This window comes from Arabidopsis lyrata, assembly GCF_000004255.2.
Source record: "Arabidopsis lyrata subsp. lyrata unplaced genomic scaffold ARALYscaffold_1, whole genome shotgun sequence".
Classification (NCBI taxonomy): Eukaryota; Viridiplantae; Streptophyta; class Magnoliopsida; order Brassicales; family Brassicaceae; genus Arabidopsis; species Arabidopsis lyrata.
Window position 1 is genome coordinate 316,250 of NW_003302555.1, and position 19,317 is coordinate 335,566.

Sequence of the window (19,317 nt, forward strand, 5' to 3'; positions counted from 1 at the left end):
CCAAAGTTTGACTGGCGTAAAGAAATATTAGTTTTAGTCATCGATAAACTACTACTGAATATTTATTTTGAGTGTTTGTGGAATTTGATTTCAAAATTCCGTTTTAAAATAATTAAGTTTTGTAGAACCACAACAAATGTTAATTAGTAGAATATATATGAATATATGATGTAAGGTCCATAAAATTTGTAAGAAGAAATTTATTAGTGAGATAGGTAGTTATTTATATCTTGTTTGTTTTAGTAGTTGGTGGGTTTGGATGGTTTGGTCAAATCAACCCACATGCACTACGTGATTTTACTTGCAGTTCAAGCCGTAAATTCTCACGCGACGACCACGTGACTAGAACTTGTTCATAGTTTTGATTTTGAACTTCTGAATGTCAAAAGCTCAGATCTTCCTTTTTTATTATAATCGTTGTCTTTGAAAACAAGGTATTTTAAATTTTCTTAACATTGCTTCATGTCTTTAGACTAAAGATATTAAAATCTGATTTTGGCTCTACGTATATTAATGTCGGATTACACAAATTAACAATAACTAAAGTCTCAAACAATATTCTAAGTATTCTTTAAGCACGCATTGCTGGAAAACCTAATTACAGGGGAGACATAAAATCTCAATAATTTCAACTTTTGGCTATTTGGAGTTGTTACATCTACACTTTCCAAACAAAAACCACGATCCCATTGTTTTTGGGATCCTACGAATCTCTTTGTGGAAATAATCAAGACAGTCCTAAATGAATATTTTCTCCAAGTTTGAAAACATATTGCCTTTGTGAATATATTATTTTATCTAAGGACTTTTTCTGTAAATAGTTTGTGTGTGTCTCATGAATCATGGTAAATACAGGTAAGAAACATCTAATGAATTAGAAATAGATAATGAATAAAAGAAATGGAAGAAAATAATTTGCACTAGAAAACACTGAACACGGAGTTCGTATATACAAATTGGCCGGACAACTACCAACACCGACACATGTGCTTTCGGCAGTTTTGATTTGGTAATATATCATTCCAAATTTTCAATCATTTTAATGTCTTATTGATTCACTGATCACATATATAACAATTTAGTTCGTATAGTGTTTTAGGTATTACATTCCTTATGCACACGTACATGTTCAATTGAAACATTTTCCCTAACTATACATGCCAATAAATAATAACTTGATTTTAAAAATTTACAAAACAAAAGGTACGTTTTTTGATAGTAAAATACAATCCGCCATTCAAAATTGTGGAACCAATCACTAATTAAAGACTGTAATAGTGTGAATATAATCTGGTTTTTGCAGATTTAAACTATTAAATTTTTGTATCACTAAAAGTCAAAGCATGCTTTGAATGGTCAATAAGTCAAAACAACAAGCAAACATGCGAGGCGGAGGTTTGACTTCTCCACATAGATGCTGACTCAGCTTTTCCATTCCGCAGCTGTCGACTAATTGGACACGCTTCATCCATTCTCCTTCCACTAATAATCAATCAACACGTGTCATGCCTGCACGACTTAAACAGTGATCATGTCAAAGTTTTGTTTTAAGAGAAGAAGAGTCACTCCCTTTACTTGCTAGTCTCAAAGTCCAGTTACGAATTTTTCTGGGCTTAAGTCCTGTGGCCCATTAAAGTTTGACCTTTATCCATCAGAAAAACCATACCAATACGTGTCATTGTCCATATAGTGTACCGCGATGCATGGGAATATTACTACAATCTACCGACTTGCATATGGGCGGACAAGGTCGGTCCATTAATCCCTTGCGCATCTTATTCCTTACGCGAATACTTTCCCCACTTTTATTTTTGTAATAATACTTTCCAATTTATTGTGACTATCTAAAATGTAATTATCTAGTTTAGCTAGAACTGCCAACAAAATATCTATTTTAGATAATACTATATAGTTTTGAGACGAAGTTTTTATTTATAATAATAATTGTTGTCATGTAACGAAAAAATCAAGCACAAGACACGTATAACCCACGCTTTCACTCTCACTCGTCGAAAACCCTCACACGTACTCAAACCATTATAAAATGTAATCCATTCACATCTACCGACATCATATAACCATCGTAATCCCATCCGTTTATATATATAATCCAAGTTAAACTTCATATCATACCCACAAAATCATCACATCGAGGCAAAAGCAAAAAAAAGATTTAACAAGAAGAGTTATTATGGCGAGCTTGCTAGCTAAAGCCAAGGATTTCGTGGCGGATAAAGCCACCACGATCCCTAAACCGGAGGGTTCAGTTACGGACGTTGACCTTAAAGACGTGAACCGTGACTCCGTCGAGTACTTGGCCAAAGTCTCCGTCACCAATCCTTACAGTCATTCGATTCCGATCGGCGAGATCAGTTTCACTTTCCACAGCGCCGGCAGGTAAAAAACCTACTTCCCCCGTCGTTTGATTCTGTTTCATACATTATAAATTATAAGATCATCTTATAATCAAAAAGAAAAGAATCTTATAATCAAATTGTTAGAGATGGTCACTCGGTTTGGTTTGGTTATGCTCCGTTATTTGGATTTTCCGTTTTATGAATCGGTTTGATTTTTTTTTTTTTTTTTAAATAAATCAAACTAAAACCGGCTAAACTAACTATAAACAAATTTTGGTTCGCTTTAGATGTGCAACACATAATTAGCGTTTGTCTCTTTTCGTTTACCTTTAGTGTACTTATATTGTAAATCAAACACAATCTTTGCTAATTAATTATATGTAATGATAAAATTTAAATAGGGAGATTGGAAAGGGAAAGATACCGGACCCGGGTTCTCTGAAAGCTAATGGCATGACGGCTCTTGATTTTCCGATGGTTGTGCCGTATAGTATACTGTTTAACCTGGCTCGAGACGTTGGTGTGGACTGGGACATTGACTACGAGCTCCAAATCGGTCTAACCATTGATCTTCCTGTTGTCGGGGAATTTACTATCCCTATTTCTAGTAAGGGCGAAATCAAGCTTCCTACTTTTAAAGATTTCTTCTGATCTACTTAAACCTATAAGACCACATCGTTCGTTGTGATGGTGATGATCATAATGTAATAATAAGTTGGGTTATTATCAAAAAAAAAAAATAAGTTGGGTTTGCCTATAATTAATAAAAATGTTATTTTGTCATATGATCATGTTATTAAAAAAATGTTTGGAGGACAAATCAGTTTGCAATTTCAGTAATGGTTTTTTTTTTTGGTTTGGTAAGTTGCATAAAACCGAAACCAAATCCATGGCAAATCTTAATTCAATTTGGTTTGATATGAAAACCAAAAGACATGTTCCGTTTTGTTCCGATTTATGTTGGTTCTGTATGGTCTGGTTAACAAGATTTAATTCATTAAGCGCTGAACATCCGCAGCCAGAGATGTAATTCGAAAATGCCTTCACCTTTTCCCCAACCAGTAGATTCTAATCCCCTATATCTCCTTGAAGAAGCATTAGCTCTGCTTGTTGTTTTGCCTATTTGATAACTGTCTAGATCTGGATTATATACTTTACGTCGATGAATTAAAACCATCAATCTGATTCAGTAATATCCACCTATGTAGATCTGATTCAAATCAGCGGATCTGTTAATAGTAAAATAATCAATTGTATTCATTTTTTTTTTTTTAATTGATTATGCGTTTTCCGTTTTTGTACAGCGGGTAATATATCCGTGTTATGGGACGTCAATGAATGATGCCCCATCCCTGCTACTCTAAAAGATCGTGATGTTTTCAATAACATCAAAAAGGTCCTTCGGGAAAATGGTTATTTTGGTCCTGTGAAGATTACACCTTATGTCTTTGAAGCGATTCCTGTCAGTTTCCTCCCCGCAGGTAATTTTTTACACTCTTTAAACTATCATTAATTCTCCTTAAACCTTTGTACATGTCATGTCTTGTTGATATATGTATGGTTTCTTTCAGGAGATATCAGACTTGATCACTATTTGATGTACTTATTTTTTCATGCTATCGACAATGGTAGTTTTGTTCCATTAACTTTGGTACTAATCCTCGGAGATATCTCAAGACTTGATGAATTATTCAGGGTGATTAATATATTGCAATCTAGATTAAGGTTCAAAGTGCTCATCGCACAACCTCATTTGCACTGGTCTATTTGCTTTTTTGCAAGAGTGGTTTGGCTTTTTAATTTATTTTCTTTGCATTAAACTAATATGATGATAATAAGTGTCTTCTCTTATCTTATTTTTCTTTATCTTCACAAACAACTTTGATTTGTCCCGTTTCACTCATGACTGTTTAATTTCTTATTTACAATTTGTTGAATTAAAAAACAGTTCTAAATTCCAACTGATGTCAGAAGAGATATATCAGTTGCTTTTTGTTATTCAATCAAAAGTTAAACCATTGATAATCAATCGTGTTAGTCCGGTTTGTACCAGAATTCTAGAATAATTTGGATGTTATTAGATAGATAATATCATAGAATAATGGAATCATATGAAATTAAATTCATATATGTAGAATGAAATAAAACAATTCCATTTAATACTTTGGTATATGAATGATAAAATGACTAAATATTAACCACTCAAGGTATTATCTGTTGTCGTTTCATAAATCGGGTTAGAGTCATTTTATCATATGATCATGTTATATCTGTTTGGAGGACAAATCAGTTTATGATTTCAGTAATGGTTTTTTTAAATTTTACTTTGGTTTGGTAAGTTGCATAAAACCCAAACCAAGTCCAAGGCAAATCTTAATTCAATTTGGTTTGAGATGAAAACCAAAAGATACAGATGTTCTGTTTTGTTCCGATTTATTGGTTTCCATTTTGGTTCTGTATGGTTAACCGGATTTAATTCATTCTGAATATTCGTAAATCGTAATGTCTAAATCATACTGTTTTGCAAAATTTTCGAATACATAGGGCTTGACTGGTTTAAACGCAGCGGTTGCGGTTGCGGTTGTGGGAGTTTGCGGAAGCGGGCGGTTGCGGTTTCAAGCGTTTTTTAGCGTTTTGACCGACTGGTTTAGCGGTTGAAAACGGGTGCGTTTGCGGGAGATTTACGACTGGTTGATCAGCGGGTACGATAGCGGTTAAACCAAAATTTACCAAAATAAATTTAATATATGATTATAAAAAATTATAAAACACCAGAAACTATAGTTATGAAAAGTATAAATTTTTTAAAAATGATTAATGATTAAAAACCATAAATAATTATTCATATAAATTTTTATATTGAAAACAAAAATAATTATTTATATTAGAAAATTAAAGTTAAATAATAATTATTTTTTTAGAATTAACGTGAATATAAATCATGATGATATATATTTTAATTTATTTATTTTCCTTTTTTAGTTTATTTCCTTTTTTACACCAATCGCAACCGCCCGCAACCGCAAACGCTTGCGGGAAGGAGCTTTTGAAATCCAGCGATTTCGAGCAGTTCGAAGCGGTGTGGAGCGGTTTCTATGATTGGTACTAACCACTAGCAACTGCAACCGACCGCTAACAACCGCTAGGCGGGTGCTAGCGGAAGAACCAATCAAGCCCATAGTTGACATAAGATGAAATATCAAAAACCATTGCCGACAAAGAAAAAGTTTTGTAGTTAACGCAAAATTCGATTCTTTCTTTTTTGGGTGATTTGATCCTACTTTGGAAACGTTGCTCCGGTCAATGCCACTGCCATCTTGGGAGCTACAAGTAACCATAAAAAAAGACTTAGAAAAATAACTCTACTCTGACGACCAACAAAAGAAAACAAGAATCGAAATCAGAAGTAACCTGCGTTTGTCAATCTGATGATTCGTTTGGCGTACTCATCTGGAGCAATATCGAGAACGAGCGTTTTGAAGTTGCCAAATCCGTAATCAGCCGAGATGTTCTGAAATTAAGAAACTAGGATCAGTGAGAACAAAAAATTGATGATTAATTCCTCCTCCAAAAACAGAAAAAGGCCAGTGTACCTCAGTTAGCTTCTCATTAACAGTAACAGCCAAGTCGTCTTTCTTCACAAAGAGTTGATCAAAAGTGTAACTGGAGATAGCGGTTTTGACAGCTAGAAGAAGCAAATTAAGAATCAGTAATTAGCTTAAGACATTCAAAGTTCTCACAGAGGTGTTGACATTTACTACCCACTAAACGAATGAGCCTCAATTAAGCTCTTTGGATCACTGTGGGCATAAAATGCCTTCTTTCCATTGTTCTTATCAGGGACATCCAAAACTCCATAGTGAATCGAAGCCACAACAGTGACAAATACATCATCCTGCAAAGAAATAAAGAGATTTTGATTTAAAAAAATTCTCATAAGAGAGCAGAGAGCAACATATATATACCTTTGTTTTGCAGTCACACCTAACCACAAGGTATTGGATTTTCATTGAGACACGACCAACGATTCGGTAACCACAAAACCACGGAAGACAGTGGCATCCAGGTTTGAGTTCCTTATGGAATTTGCCTCTCTTTTCACTGATTGCACGTGTGTATTCTCCAACTTGGATGCAACCAAAGAACTTAGCCATCCTGTTTTCCACAATTTTTTACAACAAAAATCCAAAAATTTCAATCCTTTCCTTTTCACTCTAAAGAAATCAAATCATCGATCTTTGTTTTGTTTTACAAAGGGAAAGTGAGATTCACACAGATATTGACAAACATGACTTAACTAGATGAAGAAGACACAATCATTCAAAAAAATAGCAAACCATATTTCTGCAATGTTTTTCAGCTCTTAAACAACAACATCTATCTACGTGAGCCCTAAGAACCCATTTGCAAAGACAGTGTAATATGAATGAAGAATTGGAGTTATTCACATACTCTCTCTCCCTCTTCCAAACATCCGTACATCACACGCTTTTGGTATGAAGTAGAGAGAGAGCTGTTGCTTGCTGGGCTCGACCTGATGGGCTTTATTGGGCTTCTGCTTTTGTCTCCTTTTTCTCTGCGATGCTTCCACGTGTTCCGTTAACGTTAACGTCCACGCCGTCTCAAGTTTGGATGCTGTTAGAATACCCGGTTAGATAAATTGAAACTTGGTTTACTGGAATTCGCTCCGGTTCGTCTGAAATTTCTAATTTCAGTCTGGTCTGGTCGGTGAGATTTAACTCCGGTTTATCTAGAATCTGTAATATCAGTATGGTTAACCAAACTTCCACTCTAATTTAATCGAGAGCAGACTCGAGAAATGGGTTGCACAAGCACAAAGCTCAAGTACTGAACAAGTTCACAGTGGAGGATGAATCATTGTTGCAGGCTGGTGATCTTCGATTCTCGTCGGTGCTATCAACTCTGTTCCCCTGGTTCGTTTTTTCTTTCTTCCGAAATCTGAGAGCGGACAACAAGTGTGATCTCAAGTATGTTTCTTTCTGAATGTAGCTTCCCAAGGTTATGGAACTGCTCCGGCTTGGATCATTACCAAGTTTAAGAAACAGAAAGTTTTTTCACATAGTAGATTTTCCTCAGATGCTTTTGGACTTTTGCCTTTGGTGCTGGACTCTTGTTGCTGTGATTCTCTCTATAGTATTTTTAGATTATAAATTGAAGATCATTCAGTGAGAATTTTGAAATCACCTCTGCTCGGAATGCATGAATACATTGTAGAAGAGCAGATTGTGAGACATAAAAATCGACAAGTGCTTCCTTTATATAGGAAGTAAAAATACATCTAATTCAAATTGGAAAAGGTTCTTCAATAAATAAGGAAAAAATAATTTGAATAAGAAACAAAACTATAAAATCCCATTTAACCTTGAGATAAAAGGAACTGGAACCCTATATATTTCTCTCTCTCTATATATATACAACAATCCTATCACGAACACGATTTGGTTTTCTTGCAAAACTATACAAATTTCAGTATTTTATCAAGCATAAATTTTATAATTTAACCAAAAAAAAGCATAAAGTTGATAGAGCAAGCGTTTGCACTTGTTTGATGTATATGTAAATAAGTTAATAAATGAAATTTGAGCCCTGGACCTAGGCCAAAGTTAAGAAAAAATAAAATAAAATTGGAGGTTGCTTTTGCTCACAAACAAACAAACAAACTTTGGCTAAGCTATAGAAATAGTGAATATAATTGAGTAGAAATGTTAAGACATGGAAGTTAGTATCAGCGAGAAGGATCTTCGTCTGGTAAGAAGATCTGAGAGACAAAGTCTTGAAAACGAGAAGAGTACATCTTGGGATGGACGGCTGAGATCGTCTTAGAGCTGTGTTGAATTGACTTGTAACAATGTTCAATGCGTTTTCTCACACCATAGTCTTGGAAAATGTCTATGATCCCAAGATACAATATCACATCGTACCATTCTTCTCCTCCTCCTCTGCTGTGTTTCCCCACCACACTCCCTGATTCTCCTCTCCCCATCCGTCGTGCTCGTCCTGGTATCTTCATCCCGAAGTTTGTGCTTGAGCTGCACGAAAGCCCATTTCATAAACCCTAGTTGTGTTTTTTGGCAGTGTAAATTTGAAAACAAGGACATGGAATTCTTAAAATTGGTTACCTGTTTTGGAAGATGTTGGTGAGACTTGTTCTGGAAACAATGCTTCCATGTGGAGAATCAGAAGCGCTGGTTGGTGCTGGACTAGGGCTAATACTTGCTACTGATTGTTTATCCACTGAGTTCTCACTATCAACTGAATCTATAAAAATGAAATGAAGAAAATTCCTATGTTATGGCGCGACGGGGGTTTCTCTTTATAGTATTTTAGATTAGAAATTGAAGATCATTTAGGGAAGGATTCAAAGATTACTTCTGCTCGGCGTGCATGAATACATTGTAGAAGATCTATCTGGAGAGTTTGAAGCTGTCTTCATAAACTTAGAGCTATTGCTGTCAACAGAGCCTGCAAGATTGACCAGAAAGTGTTATGTACCATTTCATATATTATTTCTTGGTTAATTACAGTCAACAGAAGAAGAATGCTAGGCAGAGTTTTACCTCTCGATGTGAAGCTATCGTATATCGGGCTTAATTCATCAATTGAACCTACAGGGCGGTTGAAAAGCTATGAAGTTTGTTTATTATTACTAATGATAAGAATAGAGAAACATAAGATGCTTAACTCACCATGACACGAGCCTTTCACTTGTAAACCAAGCATTAAGCTATAATCCATTATGCCTTCATCTTCCAAAAGTTCACAATCTAGCTTTGTTTGCCTGCGTGATGGAAAAACCCGCTGAGAATCTAAATCATTCTCTACGACAAGAATCAAGATAGAAACAGAGGAAAAACTCACTTGATGAGGCGGTGTCTAGCCAAAGAATCCACATAGAAACAAAAATCAAGGTCTATATCCTTCAAAATGGTTTTATCTCTCACTTTGATCTTCTTATTAGTCCGACCTTGTGATGAACCCTTTAGATCATAGACCTTATTCATAAAAACATCCGACTGTAATATGTTCGACATGACGACAAAATATGTCTGCTCAGAGCAAAAAACAGAGACTTTAGTTTTAAGTAAAAGTTCAAAGCCAATCTTGAGATAAAAGATTAATCCCACTACAATGGCACTATATAGTCTTTTATTGTTATACCTTAACACCTCCAATAGGCTTGACAGAATGAGCTCCATAATTCTTGGACAACAAGGTTGACCTGTATTTATGGATATGACGGAAGTAACCAGGCAACATCTCTAGTATTACCTACATTTTAAAAGATTGATATATAAATGAGATGATAGAAGATAACATATTTTAGCAGTAACAATTAGTGAAGTTGGTACCTTGATTTCGGATTTGCGGAGAATCTTGATGAGAAAACGGTCATCTTTGGAGAGAAGGAACATGTTACCAACTTTGCCAGAAGAAAGCTTCCTTAATGTCTCATCATTACAGATAGACTTCATGTATTCATCATGATTAATATCCTCAAGTTCTTGTATAAGTCTGCAAGAAAAGAACCAGAGACAAATGAGACAATGATAAACCCTCAAAGACAAAGAGAAAAACGAAGAAGAAGAAGAAAAGAACCTGAATCCCAAGGGACAATAATCCTTCCATTCAAATTCAGTAATGGTTCCAGGTGGAAGATGCTTAATGTGTTTGGAAGAGTATCGAATCCTGTTTTTCTCAGTCGCTTTCACGTCCTTTGCTGTTATCTCCCGCGTAAACATTTCCAAACTAACCTTTCTCTCTCTCTCAACTTCTCCTGATATCAAATCTCATCTATGCCCACATCTTTTGTATACTCCTATAGATGAAAGAATCCCACATTTTTAAATAAGAGATTGACATAACATCCGCAGATATTTCAAACCCTAGATCCAAAATTAACGATTTGAGGGACATCATAGCAATGTGAAAACAGAGAACCCTAAAATTGATCGGCTCAAAACCCTAGCTAGAAATCGAAAATCCAGACACAATAATTGATCACACCAACACAAATTTATATCATGTTCTAATTCTCGCATAAACCAAAATCCGGTAAACAAAAATGAGAGCAAGAGATTGTTGGTACCTGTTTCAGGAGCTGGGTAAACGAGAGAGGAGAAGAAGAAGAGGAGTGCGTTGGATTTTGAAAGAAACGAGAAATTTTAAGAATGAAGAAGAAGAAGATTTGTGTTTTGTTTCTTTATTTGTTGTGTTGAGAGGGAAAATAAAAAAAAAATAAAAAATGGTTTTTTGCCAAATTTGGCCGTCGAAGTTCGCCGCTCGATCCAACTCATTTTCCTCTGTTTTCAAAGACGGAAAAAACCAATTCCCGCGTTCTGTTTCATTTATTTCCGTTACCATTTTTATTTACTCGTTTTGTTTATTATATTATTACTCAGAAGGCCCATAGATTTACACAAGGCCCACGAAAAAATGCGGCCCAATCAAAGGTCATACGTTGTAGTTCAACTTACTGAAATCTGGACCGTTGGGTTTTTAATGTCCCTTGAAAGTCGACATGTGGCAAAGTGTAGGACGTGCTTCCCTCACGTTTTTAAACGTGACGGCGATGACATGTTTTCATTTACCGACGAGGGACGGGATGATCTTTAGTTAAAAATTCACATAATCCTAACACATTAATATTTTTATTTATTTTTTCTTTTACAACTCCTAACACATTAACATTAAAAATGTGATTCCTTGTTATAGTTTTCTCTTAAAAATAGACAAATCGAAAGTTTAATTTTTAGATTATTCGCCTGCCAGTATCTGCATAGTGATAATCTTGTCATGTGTTTATTAATGCCCAATTTTATGGAATCGTTACTTTTTGTTATCTCTATACTATTAAAAGAGGAATTAATTATCGGCTATGGACTTTTTGGGATGGCATTTGTTGAACAAACCATTTTTATGATTGTATTGTGGATTTGCCATTTCTAGTGAACTGAAATGACGATTTCGTCCTGCCCACATAACTCACTGATTTACGATTAAAAAAAAAAATAATTCTTCTCGAGAAAAACCAGAATTGGAGAGAGAGAAACCCATCTTCGTCCCTTTGCCGAAGATCTCAAATTCAATGGCTGCACTGAACCATCTCTCCACCAATTGCTACCGGAGAAATCCTCCTCCGTTGAAGCCAAGGTGAACCTCGTACGAGCTCTCAAATCCTCCCGCATAGATCAACGCCACCATTAAGCTCTTCATCAAATTGAAGCTCGAGATCGGACGTCACTCATGGCTTCTTTGATTATTTTTGTCCCTATGCTGGTGGTTTATGATTGTAGATTTTGTAATTTTATCTCTTTCGTTTGATTTTTGCTTCATGTCTTATGGGTAATCATGTATTTTTATGATATTTGGTTTGGGTTCCCCTCAATAGCGGTAATTAGGGTTTAATATCCCCTCGTAGGCCATGTTTATGTGTTGTTTGTTGTGTTATAGTCTGCATTTTTATCATTTTTGGTTTGAGAATTTGGTAATTTGAAGATTTGGTAATTACTAGTAGAAAAGAAGAAGATAGAGATCCAAGCAAAGCAGAATCTGTAATCGAGGAAGATCAGAAGTAATGGCTGTGGTGGTGACGGAGGAGATGATTAGAAGATTCATCACCGCTTTATGCATTTGTGCCCCCAAAAACGATTCACCAGCGTCAAGGTCAATTCTGTCATTTCATCATGCTGAGAATGGCATATCCAAAAGACAATCAACAAAATGGCAAAATTAAAAAATGGTGGCCCAAAAAGGGCAAATCCTGTAATAATCCCATTAAAAGAGAAGTACAAATGAAAATGGGTCGGGTTAAAATCAGAAAATTGACCCGAAATTCTGAAATCGGATCTTTGAATTTTTTTTGGAATATAAATTCGAATTAATAATGAAAAATCGAATTAAAATCAAATATTTATGGAAATCAAATAAAATTTGATTGTACTTATGGTAACTAATAATAAAAGCATATTCCAAACAATATTATACATTAATTACGTATAATAAATTTGTTCATATATTTTTGGAACTAATTCCATAACAATCAACGTTTTTGTCATTAATTTCGCTCATTTTAGCCAATTATCATTAATTGAAAGATATTTTACTTGCTTCTAAAATTTTTTAGAAAATTTATCACAAATAACCCATCTGTTTTATAAATTAAATTTATATTTTTATTTTGGTCGTGTAAATTAAATAGATATTTTTATTTTGGTCGTGTAAATTAAATAGATATGAAATCCATGTAACTAATTTTAATTTAATTAGATTAAATCGAAATTATGATATTTTCATACCTATAGCTTACCAAAGAAGTTTAATTTTCAATTTATAAAGATTTCTTGAATATGATTTTAGAATTACAAGATGATAAGTATTTATTAAATTTTTTGAATCATGAAAAATAATAATTAATTTTTAATCATTATATTTCATCTTTCAATCCCTCATCTAACAAATAAGATACATATTCTATTATTCCTATGTCCAAACTTCATTTTGTTGTATGACTAAATAATATTCCCATTAGAACTGTCAAAGCGAGTTGATTCGTCCCGTTAAGTCCGTTTTGCGATAGACAAAAAATATTTTGACTTGTAGTTAGTCAATCCACACGACCCGCGGGTAGCATATATGAAATATAAACCCGTCCTGCGAATGTATGCGGATTTACGGGATTGTCCATGGATTTTGTTTAAATAATTTTAAATAACCAAAATTTAAAATACTACTAAAATAAATAAAAATACTATTAAAAGTTTGTTTAAATTACCACATGTTGAATAAATTATAATTTTATCAATACTTACTAATATGCGGGCTAATCCGCCAACCCGCGGATGAAACCCGATTAAACCTATGACCCACTGCGAATTAATCCATGTGGCCCGCTTATTTGCGGGTTTAATATATTTTCCCAAATCTGCCCCATAGTGAGATGATGTGGGCTCGACCCGCGGTTTTTGACCTATTTTGACTGCTCTAATTCCCATGAATCGTCTAATTTTAGAATTTTAAAACACAAAATTCTATTTTGTAAATCATAATTAAAACAATGGGTATATTTATAAACAATTTTACATTTTCTCTACAATTCGTTATTATGAATATTTATAAGTATACTACACGATTCGTTCTACTGAAAAACACACACAATATTAAACGCAACGTATGTAAACCAATATTCTCCCGCGGTGGACCGCGGGTCCGATCCTAGTATTCAAACAATCAAACAGACAAATACTCTAACCTGTTTCACCCAATAAATTATTTTTTGTTCCGAAATCGATTCCGGGATGACGGATGGTCGGTAGCTTTACAATTTTGTAATTTTTATCAATCATATATTTTGTAGATGGGAATCTTTTCATATAAATGCATATATTTTCTTTCATTTTTAAAAGGGACAATATCCACATAATCATCAGTTGTTGCATGCCTCTGTCTATAATAGTTATACAATCACATTTTAGCCAGAACTTTATAAAAAAAAAATATTAGAGGTCAAACATACGAGCTGTATACTTTTCAATACATGGTGGTCACTACCTTAAACTAACGACCGGTCCATATATTGTGTCATCACAAAAGACACTTACGTACAACACAAGAAAAGCAAACTGGAATTTAAACGCTCAGCCGTTTGCATTTCATAAATCCAAACGGCACGCATGATGTTGAAGTAACGACGTGGGCACAGTTTCGAATTAATCATATAGATTCTTTCTTTGTTGCTGGTACGTAGAATCTAAAACCACTCACTCATAAATCTGTCATTTTTTGGAAACTTCCCAAAAAAGTTTTCATTCTGAAAACCTAATTAAGTGTTTTAGTTAGGGTTAACATGGATCAAAAGCGGCCAACCATCGCTGGCGATGAAGAAATGGCGGCTGAGAAACCGTTAAAACCAGCACTCCAAAAACCACCGGGGTTTCGTGATCAACAGAATCAACCATCAGCTCCGCCTTCCGGAACAGGTCGCCGTCCAAGGCCTATCCATCCGGCGTCACTCTACCCGGAGAAGAAACGGCGGTGTAGTTTCTGCCGCGTTTTCTGTTGCTGCGTGTGTATCTTCTTGGCCGTGATTCTCCTCATCTTTCTCATCGCTGTGGCGGTTTTCTTCCTTTGGTACAGCCCGAAACTACCCGTCGTCCGCCTAGCCTCATTCAAAATCAGCAATTTCAACTTTTCCGACGGAAACTCCGACGACGGATGGTCATTTTTGACGGCGGATACAACGGCGGTGCTCGATTTCAGAAACCCTAACGGAAAGCTAACGTTTTATTACAGAGATGCTGACGTGGCTGTGATTCTCGGAGAGAAAGACTTTGAGACTAACCTAAGGTCAACGAAAGTCAAAGGCTTTATTGAGAAGCCAGGAAATCGGACGGCTGTGATTGTCCCAACGAGGGTGACGAAACGACAGGTGGATGATCCAACGGCAAAGAGGCTACAGGCAGAGCTGAAGGGTAAGAAGCTGCTGGTGACAGTGACAGCTAAAACGAAGGTAGGATTGGCTGTGGGCAGTCGCAAGATTGTTGCTGTGGGCGTTAGTCTCAGATGCGGAGGCGTTAGATTACAGACCCTTGATTCGCAAATGGCCAAATGCACCATCAAATTGCTGAAATGGTACGTAGCTCGAAACTAGATAATTTGATAGATATATTAGCTAAATAAATCATTGCAAAAGGTAAATAAAGCATAACGGTCGTATTATTAGCAAAATGTTAACGAAGCTGTTTGATTGGATTGCAGGATCACATTGCGGTCATGAAGCGAATGGTGTCGTTTTAGCGTACGGGAATTTGTATTAATGCAGGCATTGTTCTAATTTTAATCCACACTCATTATATATATAGATGTTATACACACATGCATATGATCATTGTTAGTGGTTTTGTCTTGTGTCTTTGGCATTTAACAGTTCCAATATGTTTTTGTCTTTTTGTTAAAGGATAAAGTCCCAAATTGTACTGCAATGTAATATTATTTGTCTAGTACGAAATGATGATTCTAGTTCATAATTTTGAGTTGACACTGCAAATATTATACGCTTTTAACTTTGATTTGATTCTAATGAAAATCCACGGCAACAAAAAATAGAAACACCAATAGTAAAATTAAAAATTGGTGAAATAATTAATACTGTGTAGCACAACTCACAGAATTATCAATTAATGAAATAACAAAAGCTGTTAATTCTGCTACTTTAACAAGAGCATTTTATATGATCATTGTAGGTAGGAGAACGCGCGTTTGTTAAAAACCAATTTCAGTAAATAAAACAAACTACAATTGCCAAAAATAACTTTTTATCCGTATGATGTGTCCGTACATCTTAGCAAGAGAATTTCTTACACAGATCGAGTCCTGTAATACGATTTTGTGTCTTGAGAATCTCGAGAGTTGCATGAGTATAATAACTTATAATTCAACTTCCAAAGGCCCTGTGTAAAATTGGAGAGGTGTGAAATGGAGCAATTTCGAGAGATAGGAGAGGTATTAGGAAGCATAAGAGCGTTAATGGTGTTCAAGGACGACATTCAAATCAACCAGCGTCAATGCTCTCTATTACTCGACCTCTTCACCGCGGCCTACGAGTCGATTTCCGAATCGATGAGATCGAATCTACGCTTCAAAGAGAAGAACACTAAATGGAAGATTCTAGAACAGCCTTTGAGGGAGCTTCTATGGGTGGTAAGAGAAGGAGAGGCTTATGTCAGAATGTCTTTAGAGCCTAAACTTGGGTTTTGGGCTAAGGCTATAGTGTTGCATTGCAATAGAGATTGCACAGAGCTTCACATACATAACTTGCTCTCTTGTCTACCGATCATTGTCGAGGCTATTGAGACAGCGGGTGAGGTTTCAGGGTGGGATGAAGAAGAGATGAGCAAGAAGAGGTTGGTGCATTCTAACAAGTATATGAAGCAATGGAATGACTCTCAGATGTTTACCTGGAAGTTCGGGAGAGAGTATTTGGTGACCGAAGATTTCTGCAACCGGTTCGAGAGTGCTTGGACAGAGGACCGTTGGATTCTAATCAAGGAGCTTCAGGAGAAAAAGCAGCCCAGTTTGAGCAAACATGATTGGAAGATGGCTGATTTCCTTTTGAAGCATTTGGGAGATGGTAATGAGAGTCCCAAGCTATTTCCGTCTTCTCTTCTGGTAAACACGAAAGATTACCAAGTGAAAAAAAGATTAGGGAATGGAAGTCAGTACAAGGAGATTACTTGGTTAGGCGAGAGCTTTGCGCTTAGGCATTTCTTTGGGGATATTGATACTTTGCTTCCCAAGGTTACTCCATTGCTATCTCTTTCACACCCAAACATTGTTTATTACCTCTGCGGATTCACGGATGAGGAGAAGAAAGAATGTTTCTTGGTCATGGAACTGATGAGTAAAACCCTTGGTATGCACATCAAAGAGGTATGTGGTCCGAGGAAGAAGAACACTCTCTCCCTCCCGGTCGCGGTTGATCTGATGCTTCAGATAGCTTTGGGTATGGAATATCTTCACTCGAAGAGAATATACCACGGAGAGCTGAATCCATCTAACATTCTTGTCAAACCAAGAAGTCACCAATCCGGAGATGGGTATCTGCTTGGGAAGATTTTTGGGTTCGGGTTGAATTCTGTCAAGGGCTTCTCTAGTAAAAGTGCTTCTTTGACGAGTCAGAATGAGAATTTTCCATTCATATGGTATTCTCCCGAAGTTCTAGAGGAGCAAGAACAGAGCGGAACAGCAGGAAGCCTCAAGTATACTGATAAATCTGACGTGTATAGCTTCGGGATGGTTTGCTTTGAGCTTCTGACAGGTAAAGTACCATTTGAAGATAGCCACCTGCAAGGAGATAAGATGAGTAGAAACATTAGGGCTGGGGAGAGACCGCTTTTTCCATTTAATTCACCTAAATTCATAACAAACCTGACAAAACGATGCTGGCATGCTGATCCGAATCAGCGTCCAACTTTCTCATCGATAAGCAGAGTTCTCCGGTATATCAAGCGATTTCTAGCTTTGAACCCAGAGTATCACAGTAGTAGCCAACAAGACCCGTCCATTGCTCCTCCTGTGGATTACTGGGAGATCGAGTCTAAGCTATTGCAGAAGCTTTCATGGGAATCTACAGAGTTAACTCAAGTTTCACAGGTTCCTTTTCAAATGTTTGCATATAGGGTGGTGGAACGGGCACAAACTTGTAAAAAGGATAATCTCCGGGAAACATCGGAATCAGGTAGTGAATGGGCTTCCTGTAGCGAGGATGAGGGTGGGGCAGGATCAGATGAGCAGGTGTCATATGAGAAGGAGAGAAGATTGTCATGCTCAAGTGATGTTGGTATGAGCAAGAAGCATGTTTCAAATCTTCTGAAAAGAGCTTCTAGCCTGAAACCAATTCAAAAACCAGGTAAATTATCAGCAGGCTCCATATATATGAACTTTGTTACTTGTACTAAATTTTGTTGTGCCACTAGCCTTTGGATTTAGTTCAGGAACAACTCCGAGAGGACGATCAAGGCATCCGCCACTAAGCCCATGTGGGCAAAGCATGAGAGCAAACTCTGAGAGTCAACTGATATTGATAAGCCCAAGGATACGACGATCAAACTCTGGCCATGCCTCTGACTCTGAACTTTCCTAGTCTGCAGGAAAAACAAAGTTCATAGTAGCAAGTTCAAAATGATGTACAAGTCAAAAGAATACTAACACCTGTTGTGACACACACTCCAGTAAATATAAGCGCTCCAAAACGATAATTCTTTATTCGAAGATTCCTACAGATAATAGGCTCATATAGTTCAGGCAAGTGACTTATTGATTCAGCAGCTACAATATTATCTTAAGGAAACAATCATATGAGGCAAATTACGTGCCTAGCTAGACTAGTGTCAATATCTCAATAAGCAACCAAAAGCAGATAAAAAAATGACATAAACTTATTCATGAATTTCCTAACTCAGAGATGCTCCATGGATATAAAAAGTTCTCAAACATCATCAACTCACATTAATCAAATTAGGGTTCGGAATTTGGATCCCACAACATCAAATATAAGGAACGTTGATACCTGAACAAAAAAGGGAACAGCAACTAGTAACATGGCGGTTTGGCTTCCCATCACCTCTCGACAATTTCAATTTCTCCGCCGCAGACTCCGTCACTTCCATCGTCCGAGCTTTTTTATCATGTCAATGATTGTGATATTACCAAAAAGTCCCCACTCTTGTTTCGTTTTTTTCTCTCTTTTAATGAAACTTTGATTTGTTTTTTTTTTTTTTTTTGTGTAACCTTTTTATGATTTTAATACCAACAGATTTGTCAAATCTCACATATGCTTATAGCAAGTGGAGTAAACAAACTATCAGCTGATTTGTATAACATTTGTCATTGTCACCCTATATCCTTTATATTATAAAGCACAAGTCGCATGACCAATAAAATTTTGACACATAGATTTCTTTTTTTCAAAAAATAATTTCTTTTTTAAACAATTCTAAAAAAAAACGAACGTGTTTGAAAAGTAGAAAAACCAATACAAAACAAAACTGAATTCCTTTTTTCAAGGAAAACAAAAACAAAAATAAATGTGGACAAACAGTTTTTTTTTTACGGAATTGTAAGCCCATAGGTAGAACAAACAATTTTTTTTTCTTTATACCGTTCCACATAATTCTAAGAAAACTGTAAAAAAATCTATATCCCTAATTTTTCTCCCACTAACATTTCCATGTTCATTTTCTATTTAACTCCAATAAGTTCAGTTTTTCTCTACTCGATCTTTCTTTGTATTCATCTCCATCATTGTTTATTCGTCTCCATCATTTTTTCTTCTGGTTGCATAGATTTGCTCACACTATCACGGTCGTGATGAAATATGTCACGTTTTCAAATTGTTTGATCTCAAATTTAACTCTCAGTCAACTCAACTTCTTATTTATTTTAT

At 35.8% G+C, this 19,317-nt stretch overlaps 5 protein-coding genes and 1 pseudogene across 6 annotated transcripts; 4 read left to right on the forward strand and 2 right to left on the reverse strand.

The window, feature by feature from the left end:
• The first annotated feature begins 2,057 nt into the window (after positions 1–2,057).
• LOC9328125 (probable desiccation-related protein LEA14) lies at positions 2,058–3,022 on the forward strand. The gene is made up of 2 exons (XM_002889318.2): positions 2,058–2,397; positions 2,759–3,022. The coding sequence occupies exons 1-2, from the start codon at positions 2,192–2,194 to the stop codon at positions 3,006–3,008; spliced, it is 456 nt and encodes a 151-aa protein (XP_002889364.1). The 5' UTR covers positions 2,058–2,191; the 3' UTR covers positions 3,009–3,022.
• A 270-nt stretch (positions 3,023–3,292) lies between these two features.
• LOC110224962 lies at positions 3,293–4,278 on the forward strand (annotated as a pseudogene).
• Positions 4,279–5,539: 1,261 nt separating this feature from the next.
• LOC9325429 (hypersensitive-induced response protein-like protein 1) lies at positions 5,540–6,783 on the reverse strand. Its single transcript, XM_021013406.1, has 5 exons — positions 6,323–6,783; positions 6,120–6,252; positions 5,951–6,042; positions 5,769–5,868; positions 5,540–5,681 (listed from the first exon to the last, which is right to left on the reverse strand). Exons 1-5 carry the CDS (start codon positions 6,509–6,511, stop codon positions 5,635–5,637), a joined length of 561 nt encoding a protein of 186 aa, XP_020869065.1. The 5' UTR covers positions 6,512–6,783; the 3' UTR covers positions 5,540–5,634.
• A 1,114-nt stretch (positions 6,784–7,897) lies between these two features.
• On the reverse strand, positions 7,898–10,556 carry LOC9328126 (phosphatidylinositol 4-phosphate 5-kinase 10). Its single transcript, XM_002892018.2, has 10 exons — positions 10,465–10,556; positions 9,975–10,194; positions 9,728–9,890; positions 9,537–9,647; positions 9,237–9,424; positions 9,065–9,156; positions 8,936–8,983; positions 8,748–8,840; positions 8,498–8,636; positions 7,898–8,407 (listed from the first exon to the last, which is right to left on the reverse strand). The coding sequence occupies exons 2-10, from the start codon at positions 10,115–10,117 to the stop codon at positions 8,104–8,106; spliced, it is 1,281 nt and encodes a 426-aa protein (XP_002892064.1). The 5' UTR covers positions 10,118–10,194; positions 10,465–10,556; the 3' UTR covers positions 7,898–8,103.
• A 3,345-nt stretch (positions 10,557–13,901) lies between these two features.
• Positions 13,902–15,320, forward strand: LOC110225080 (NDR1/HIN1-like protein 6). 2 transcript variants are annotated; one of them, XM_021013787.1, is made up of 3 exons: positions 13,902–14,113; positions 14,210–15,005; positions 15,132–15,320. In XM_021013787.1, exons 2-3 carry the CDS (start codon positions 14,221–14,223, stop codon positions 15,148–15,150), a joined length of 804 nt encoding a protein of 267 aa, XP_020869446.1. In that variant the 5' UTR covers positions 13,902–14,113; positions 14,210–14,220; the 3' UTR covers positions 15,151–15,320. The 2 variants fall into 2 exon arrangements, with proteins under 2 accessions (XP_020869446.1, XP_020869447.1); XM_021013788.1 differs by having other exon boundaries at positions 14,214–15,005.
• Positions 15,321–15,770: 450 nt separating this feature from the next.
• LOC9325430 (receptor-interacting serine/threonine-protein kinase 1) lies at positions 15,771–18,019 on the forward strand. Its single transcript, XM_021013789.1, has 2 exons — positions 15,771–17,781; positions 17,867–18,019. Exons 1-2 carry the CDS (start codon positions 15,849–15,851, stop codon positions 18,013–18,015), a joined length of 2,082 nt encoding a protein of 693 aa, XP_020869448.1. The 5' UTR covers positions 15,771–15,848; the 3' UTR covers positions 18,016–18,019.
• Positions 18,020–19,317: the final 1,298 nt, after the last annotated feature.